This window comes from Primulina eburnea, chromosome 6 (genome assembly GCF_022965805.1).
Source record: "Primulina eburnea isolate SZY01 chromosome 6, ASM2296580v1, whole genome shotgun sequence".
Classification (NCBI taxonomy): Eukaryota; Viridiplantae; Streptophyta; class Magnoliopsida; order Lamiales; family Gesneriaceae; genus Primulina; species Primulina eburnea.
In genome coordinates this window covers 2,236,130-2,245,396 of record NC_133106.1, presented here as the reverse complement: position 1 = coordinate 2,245,396, position 9,267 = coordinate 2,236,130, and the positions used below count along the sequence as shown (strand labels likewise).

The 9,267-nt window shown below is 34.9% G+C and overlaps 1 protein-coding gene and 1 pseudogene across 1 annotated transcript; one reads left to right on the top strand and one right to left on the bottom strand.

Moving 5' to 3' along the window:
• Window positions 1-1,490: 1,490 nt before the first annotated feature.
• Window positions 1,491-5,017, top strand: LOC140833748 (uncharacterized; annotated as a pseudogene).
• Window positions 5,018-5,776: 759 nt separating this feature from the next.
• On the bottom strand, window positions 5,777-7,442 carry LOC140833749 (transcription termination factor MTERF15, mitochondrial-like). Its single transcript, XM_073198111.1, has 2 exons — window positions 7,318-7,442; window positions 5,777-7,130 (listed from the first exon to the last, which is right to left on the bottom strand). The coding sequence occupies exons 1-2, from the start codon at window positions 7,434-7,436 to the stop codon at window positions 6,026-6,028; spliced, it is 1,224 nt and encodes a 407-aa protein (XP_073054212.1). The 5' UTR covers window positions 7,437-7,442; the 3' UTR covers window positions 5,777-6,025.
• Between the last annotated feature and the right edge of the window lie 1,825 nt (window positions 7,443-9,267).

Sequence of the window (9,267 nt, the reverse complement as noted above, 5' to 3'; positions counted from 1 at the left end):
ATTATTATTTTTACGGGGGAGGGAACGATCATATTATTATTAATACAATAAAGCACCGTTTAATTCGTGTGACATGATAAGTAATTGATATATAATAAGAGTGATTATAAAATAAAAATTAAGGATAAACAACACATTATGATAAGTTATATGATGTTTGACATGATTTTAACTTGATTAATTATTTACTAAAATGCCCTCATCATATATTAATTAGTAATATATTCTTAAAATGATTGAATAAATAAATAAATTTTTTAGAATTAATTGATTTAAAAAATTATAAATAAAATTAAAATATTATATTAATTAAATAATTTTCATTAATTTCAATTTCCGAAAAAAAAACTGAAAAATCGATTAATATTATAGAAAATAATTACATTTTGATAATAACATAAATATGCATTTATTGTGATAATTAAAATATTAATACAAATTTGAATATTAAATAATGGTTAATAACAATTATAATATTATGGTTAAAAATAATATAATAATAAAAATATGATCAATAATAATAAAATTATTTATAATATTAGTCAAATTAAAAATTATATTTAAATATTATTAAATTTTTTGAATTTGTAATTACTTTAAACTTTAAAATCTTAAAAGAAAATTTAAATTAATCAAGCATCACCCTTTCTTCCCCAAAGGATTATATAATCAATAACAAGAGGATAATAATACATACAGAGCGAGCCAGGTGCGAGCTGAACGAGCATATCACAATCTTACTCATGCACACCAAACACATGATAAGAAAATGATTAAAAAGTATGTTTTTTGTGAGACGGTTTCACGAATCTTTATCTGTGAGATGAGTCAACCCTACTGATATTCACAATAAAAAGTAACACTCTTAGCATAAAAAGTAATATTTTTTCTTGGATGACCCAAATAAAAGATCCGTCTCACAAAATACGATCCGTGAAACCGTCTCACACAAGTTTTTATCATGATTAAAAATCAATCAATCACTCCTTATCATGCACTCCAAACAATGCCTAATATTATGGGGGCAGGGCGGAGGGATAATATAACATACATGTCTGAATTATTTCGAGAATTTTAAAAAATCATGGAACCCGCAAAAATCGAAGATCTCCGTCCTCGTTTCGGGTTTTCCATGAAAGTCCCTAAAACTGTGGGAAAAATTTTCATCACTACTCGTGATATCTTATTAGAGTTTTTGTGTCTAAATAATGATATATATTTTATGAGATATTTACGATCTACGAAACTTATTAATAACTATATCACCAAGTTATCATTTAACAAAAAGTTATAATTGTTCAGTCAAACATAATTTTATTTTTTTATATTTGTGTCGACGTTGAAATTCGTAGCGAGCGATGCGATGAACATTTAAAATTTTAAAATGTGATCAAAAATTAACTTTTTTTAGAGATTACACTAATCAAAGTTTTTGGAGCAATAAAAATTATTTATGACATAAAAATTGTATTTTTCATACCTAAAAATCCCACACCCATCCGGATACCCTAGATTGCAACAAAACTCATCGCTCCACCCACAACAATCCAGCCCTAAATAGCGTTTTGTTGTTTCGTACGATCTATTGTATATTTGCGGTTTTTGATTGATTTCGAAAATCGGGTTAACAATGGGTTGGAGACATGATTCAGAGATTAGGGGTCGGCGGAGGGAGGATTCGAGGGTTTTGAATTCGGAGGATGGTCGGCGGAGGGATTCTTCAGAGGTTGATAGGCGGCGGGGAGAGGACGGTAGCAAAGAGAGAAAGAGGCCAAGGGAAGAAGAGAGTAGTGGAGGAGTTTATATACCGCCATTTAAATTGGCCCGAATGATGAAGGATATCCAAGATAAAAGCAGCGTTGAATATCAGAGAATGACGTGGGATGCTTTGAGGAAGAGTATTAATGGATTGGTTAATAAAGTGAATGCTACTAATCTGAAGAATATTATTCCCGAGTTGTTTGCTGAGAATCTGATCAGAGGGAGGGGTTTATTTTGTCGTTCATGTATGAAATCTCAAATGGCTTCTCCAGGCTTCACAGATGTGTTTGCTGGATTGGTTGCTGTGGTTGATACCAAGTTCCCTGAAGTTGGTGATCTTTTGTTGAGGAGGATTATTCTGCAGCTCCAGAGGGCAATGAAACGCAATGATAAGGTTCATGCTTCGGTTTCTTTTATTTATCTTCTATTGGTTCAAGTTTCGTTTTCCAAACAATATGTGATTCTATAGTGTTAGCTCTGATGATGGTCGAACTTTTTGGCAGCCCCAACTTCTTGCTGCAGTCAAATTTGTTGCGCACCTGGTGAACCAGCAAGTAGTTCATGAGCTTATTGCTCTTGAGCTGCTGACGTTGCTGTTAGAAAAACCTACCGATGATAGCGTTGAAGTGGCTGTTGGCTTTGTTACTGAGTGTGGTGCAACTGCTGCAAGACCTTTCTCCTCGAGGTTTGCAAGGTGAGTACCTGCAAGCCTAGTTTTATGCAATGTGGCACTTCGACATTTTCCATAATCTAAAAGTAGCTTCTATTTTTTTATATGATTTTTTACATGCTGATGATAACTTATTCTTGGCTCTTTTTTGTCGATATCTATCTCATGTTAGTATAATTTGATAGTTAACCATAGAAGCACATAAAGGGCAAATTCATCTCTAAGAATTTTATGGGTGAACGATGTTGGCTAAGTTGTCTTTAATTTTTATTCTCTATTGTAGTATCCGAAATTCTAAAATGCTCATATAGGTCCTAAGAAAATCCGAATATCCATGCTTCACATCGTGTTTGAAATTAGTTTTCCTTAAGAATTGTTAAAGCAGGAGGTTTTCCAATGAGATGGAAGATACTGTCTGGTCTAGTCTGGTCTGGTCTGAAGGATGTTGAGAAGCTTTGGCCATTTTTCCTGAGAATTTTTTCTTGTTGATTGATGGATATATAGGATTAGGGTAGATTGGATAATACAGGAGTTTGTGGCGTGTTGTCATTTCTAGCTTGTCAATTTGCATCTTTTAAATGGATCAAAATTTGTCTTGTTTTAATGCTCATCTAAAGGATGTAAAACTCTGTCATGGATCACTGAATTTTGGTACTAGCCGGCTCTATGTTTCTATAGCTATAATTATAATTTAATTACTGGTTAACTTCATTTCACGGAAGTTAATTTTACGGGTTTTTTTTAGCTCTTTTATGGATCTTTATTTTTTGAAAATATTACGTTTTTATTTTTAATCTGGAATCTGCATCTGCATCTGCATCTGCATCTGCTTCTGCATCACACCTGGTTTTAATGTTAGCTTCTGCAAGTTCACGACTAACCGCTGGTGACTTTATATTTTCTGATGTTTGATATATGTAGCTTCTGTACGATGTGTTGTTGGATTGCAAAAAGTATCATGCACAACAGCATCTTCAATATTTAATTTATATTGATATGTTGTTCTGCATCTTTTTGTAATGCATTTTGTATTTTCACTCAACAGGTATATTTGAGCGATTACGTGGTATTCTTCATGAAGGAGAAATTGATAAAAGGGTCCAGTTTATTATTGAAGATCTCTTTGCGTTGCGTAAGGCGAAGTTTCAGGTGAGCTTTCATTTAAGTTTGTATTATGGAGATAGTATACATTTAATCTGGTTTACTTCTTTTATTCGTTGGAGTTAACACTCTTTCATGATACACATTATTCAGGGATTCCCAGCCATTCGACCAGAAATGGATTTGGTGGAGCATGAAGATCAACTGACGCACGAGATCTCCCTAATGGATGAAACTGATCCTGAGATTGCTTTGGGTATATCTGGATGATAATCCACTTTTCGTTTCTTACTCTTTCAATTTCATTTATAGCGAACCTTGAGTGCTTTTTTTATTTTAATTGCAGATATCTTCAAGCCGGATCCCCAATTCTCAGAGAATGAGAAACGATACGAAGAATTAAAGAAGCAAATACTCGGTGAAGAATCTGAGGATGGAGCTAATTCCAATGCAGCAGACTCTGATGATAATGAATCTGAGGAAGAGGACGAAAAGCAGATGAAAATAGGTGACGAGACAGAGACAAATTTGGTCCATCTCCGAAGAACTAACTACTTGACGATTATGTCCAGTGTTGATTTTGAAGAAGCTGGACATAAGCTACTCAAAATCAAATTAGAGCCTGGGCAAGAGGTGAGTGATAAGATCCCACGCTGCTTATCAAACTGCTACGTGTGTTGCATGTTGATAGGTTTCCTTTTTTTGTCGTGGGTTTCTTCTGTGCAGATGGAGTTGTGCGTAATGCTGCTGGAGTGTTGCTGTCAGGAAAGAACATACGTGCGCTATTATGGACTTCTTGGGCAGCGGCTCTGTATGATGAATAAGGTTCATCAACAAAACTTTGAAAAGTGTTTTGTTCAACAGTATTCCACGATTCATCGACTGGAGACCAATAAATTGCGGAATGTGGCGAAGTTGTTTGGTCATCTACTAGGCACAGATGCGCTTCCTTGGCATGTTCTGTCCTACATCCGGTTGACTGAAGAGGACACATCTTCTTCTTCACGTATTTTCATTAAAATTCTGTTCCAGGTGCGATTACATTAGTATTTTTGTTTGCCTGTGTGTGCATCTTATGTTGATTTTTTGCTGCAAAATTTTGCTCAATTAACACTTGTTTCTCACCGCAGGAATTATCGGAGCACCTTGGCATCCGCTTGCTTAACGAACGTCTCAGTGAGCCCAAGATGCAAGAGTCTTTTGAATCTATCTTCCCGCGGGATGCTCCCAAAAACACCAGATTTGCGATCAACTTTTTCACTTCCATTGGGCTCGGCGGAATCACAGTAAACTTGCGAGAGTATCTCAAGAACATGCCTCGACTCATCATGCAACAGCAGAAGCTTGCATCAGAATCAGAGGATGAATGTGATAGTGATGGTAGGCGTAGAAGGAAGAAAGCTAGGAAAAATTAACAAACCATATTCACGGTTGCTGTCAGAATATATATGAAATTCGATGCCCGCATCGGTCCCTATTCAGTCATGTCGTTATCTTCTTCGTCCTTTCTTTTCTTTTTTTTAAAAAAAAACACAATTACAAAGACAAATTATTTTAGTGTATGTCCCCTTCTATAGAAATCATTAATCATTTAAAATTAAATACATATAGTATCGGATGGTTATAGATCGACTTGGACTTTAATTGAATCAGAGATGAATTCAACAACTATCATTTATCAATAGCTTAAAAGGTGAATAGGACAATTGAACGTTTAAATAAACCAGAAACAAAGACGGTACCTTCATCTCACAAAGATGAACATGGCCATCCCTCGCACCAACGCCACCTCGAAAAAGGCAGAGCTCATCACTTCTAGCATTGCGTGCCCAAAATGTCATGCCGTCATATCTATGAAATATGATATTAAGCTTGGCGACCTTCTCGACAGAGAAAATCTTTTCCTATAACCAAACACAAAAATACATTTAAAAACAAAGTATGAAGCCTAGATGTTAATAATGTTATATAAATATTGTCCAAGTACTTGTTTCTGATTGTAGAAATCTAAGGCTCTTTGTGCCGAATCTATAACAACATTCATCCCATCTACATAAAATCGCGTACGCCTTTTTCGAGACTTGTTGATAAATAAAGATTGGTTGCCATCCCATGGATGTAGGCGAATTCTGCCGAACCACGTAAATGCTCATGTAATTCTTTTTCAGTTACGTGCTATTGTGTGAGTGTTTGTACGTGCATGATCCTAAGAAAGTCGAAGAACAATCAATAAAGAATTGGATAGAACTCTAACAACAACGCTTTCTTGAAACATCCAAACATGAAAAACAGTCAAAATTAAAGAACCTACAGAAAACAAAATCTTAGGAATAAACTGTGGTAAAATCCAAAATTTGTAACATTTAGAACATCGGAAGTTTCCTGCAACTGGCAAAGCTTTGCAATGAATAAGCTGAGTATTCTGTAAATCGCATGTATAAGAGTCAGCGTTGTGAGACAAAACCAACACAAAAACTATATATTACTAAGATATCACAGATCCTTGAGACCAATCCTCCCTTTGTAAACATCAAAGAGTTGAGGAACCTCCTCCTCATACTTCGTCACGAATTTCTCCAAGAAACGAACCTCAGAAGGCAGTAAAAGGACACTCAATTTAACCTCTTTGGAAATCAAACCGCTGGAAGACAAAACCTGAATGACAGAGCATCTGGGAATTATCCTTTTTTCCAAATTCAACAGCAGAACTGCTGGGCAACTTAGAACGATTCGGGAGTCCCACCCCATATTGTTAACAAGAAAATCCATAGTTCTAGAGATCTTATTTTGAGACAATATCATGCAATTAGGATGCCTCCTAAAGGCCAAGTAGACATCATCTTTTGACCATCCCCAGCTCTTGTAAGTCTCATAACACTGATCCCAAATCCTTCTATTAGTCTTCTCAGCAACGACGTGTAAAGCTAACACAAATGTAGATCTCAAAGGATCAAATCCCATTTCCAATACTTTTTTCACAGCTTCCTTAAACACGTCAGTTTCTTCCACAAGCGTCTCTGGATGATGTGTCAATAACAACATGATACACGATTCAGGTACCTCAAGTTCCCTCAAAACTGCAACATTCGGAGCAATATTCTTAGTTGGATGCTGCCGAGAAATCCTCCTTGACTGCTGCATGGCGATAGCTACCCTGTCATCAGTTAAAAGCATACTCTTCAGAAAGTTGTAACTTGGAATCAGCTGATTCTCCAAACTTCTACTCAACAAGGTAGGGTCTCTAGCAATGACATTCGCAAGCTGAGCCATCGGAAACCCAACAGATTGGAAAAATTCGAGCTTGGGCAAAAGGGTCTTCTTTTTGCACATAAGAATCTTGGGTCTCTTACAAACAATACGGGCAATCTGTTTTTGACTAAAACCATAGTTCTTTAACATTGTCACAACAAAATTAGGTTTTTCTGTGTTTTCAAACAGCACTCTCTCAGAGACAGAAACAGCCAATTCTGGAGACAACCCACACGAATTAATCAAGAATGAAAACGTGCAAGATTTCTCATTCTCTAATTGCTTTTCAGATTTACAACTCTTTCTTCCAGTTTTTGAGGACAACCCAGAGGAGTCCGCGTCCACAAGACTACACAGATTGACAAAGCATTGGATTTTACAGCTTCTCAGCAAAGTGGGTTCATGATTTTTGTGAAGAAGAGCAAGCGAAAAAGCGATCGAATCCGCCGCAGAAATTTTGATCGGCAAGAATTTACGGTAAGCAGGAAACATTGCTAAAATCTTACAAGTACAATTACTTTAGGGGGAAAACTCACATGTATTTCTTCGAAGCAGAATGAAATCGTCGAGTGATCTCCATCTCGACTCCGACCTCCACATTTTTTTTCAGCGGTGTAAAAAAGAGTAGGGAGCAAATCGGTATTCGACCTTTCATTTTAGTTCTTAAAACGCAACATTTCATTTTTTTCAAGAAGTTTATTGTCCTTTTGAAAAAAAAATTAGTAAAACATACACACATATTACATATGTTAATTATTATTTTCAATATAAACAAATAATACTAAATAATTAACATTAAATTATTTTAATTTAAAATTTTTGTTCGATTTAAAAAATAAGTTTTGTTTAGATTTTTTTTATGTAAAATATGAAATGACTTAAAGAAGTTTTTATTGGAACAAAAAGGATAATTATAGAATTAAATATTTTGGTATCCTATAAGGTAATTAATTTGATGACCACATTTTTTATATAATAGTATACGACAAAAAATTGTGTGACACAGTCTTACGGGTCGTATTTTGTGAGACATGTCTCTTATTCGGGTCATCCATGAAAAATTAGTACTTTTTATGCTAAGAATATATTACTTTTTATTGTGAATATCGGTAGGGTTGACCAGTCTCACAGATAAAATTCGTAAGACCATCTCACAAGAGACTTTTCATAATATAGATAATAATAATAATAAAAGAATCCGCAATCTTATCTTTCAGCACTAACCAGATAAACACAAAATTAAAACAATAACTTGCAAATTATTTCAACCAAATAAACCCGCATTAGTCAATGAGTAGGTCTCATGTGAGACCGTCTCACGGATACTAATATGTGAGACGGGTCAACCATAACCATATTCACAATAAAAAGTAACACTCTTAGCATAAAAAATTATACTTTTTCATGGATGACCCAAATAAGATATCTATCTCACAAGAGACCGTCTCACACAAATTTTTGCCTTAATCAAAACATTGAAAGGATTTAGCGATGTGCTAATTGACATCGAGACGGATTCACTCGCAACTATCATAACCTGGTTAAGTCGATGCTACCTGAGGGGGCACTACCTCCACATGATTTGGATGTATAAGATTCGCACACATATGTGATTTAAAAAAAATTAGTGGATCCGTGTATGTGTGGCTAAATTTGAGCCCTTGATTCTATCATGTGGATAGTGTCCCTACATGTAAGATGAAATCAACCTCATAACCTACTATTTGGTAAGACGGAGGATACAAGAACTACTGAGAAATTACTAACACATCTCGTCTATTCCACTTATCCAGCAATTTTGGCCATACTAGTTATATGTAGAACTAAGATATTATTCAATATCTACGTTATATTTTACTTTACTTGCACAATTCACTCGATTGAAGAGTTACAAGACACAAAGTGTGAGTAAATTAAATTATAAATAAGACCGACTTAAAATAATTTATAATAGAACCTTTTTTTTCGGGTATGAAGTCTGGAGAATGATATTTTGATAAGTAAACCAAAATTAGTTATAAGAGTGTAACTAACATTTTAATAATTATTTATGTACATTAAACATTAATATTCGGATATCAAGGCCAAATTTGAGTAGGTCTCTTGTTTGTGAGACGGTCTCACGAATCTTTACCTGTGAGACGGGTTAATCCTACCGATATTCATAATAAAAAATAATACTCTTAGCATAAAAAGTCGTATTTTTTCATGGATGACCCAAATAAAAGACATGTCTCATAAAATACGACCTGTGAGACCGTCTCACATAAGATTTTGTCGCCAAATATTTTGTACAAAGGATGAATGAACGGTTCATGTTGAAAAACTGGTACTTAGATTACTATACTTAGTTTTTCCTATTTTCTGATATAGCTTTCTGCTGTTGCATGATGAGTCGTGGCATGTTCTTGAGATACTCTCATGAGATATGATTCCACCAAGCCCAATGGAAGTGAAAATTTTGATCACGATCTGGTGTTTTTGGG

Coding starts and splice junctions, on each gene's coding strand:
- LOC140833749 (XM_073198111.1), bottom strand. CDS start 7,436: ATGAAAGGTCGAATACCGATTTGCTCCCTACTCTTTTTTACACCGCTG. Junction 7,131..7,317: donor TCTGCTTCGAAGAAATACAT/GTGAGTTTTCCC, acceptor CAATCTGTGTAG/TCTTGTGGACGCGGACTCCT.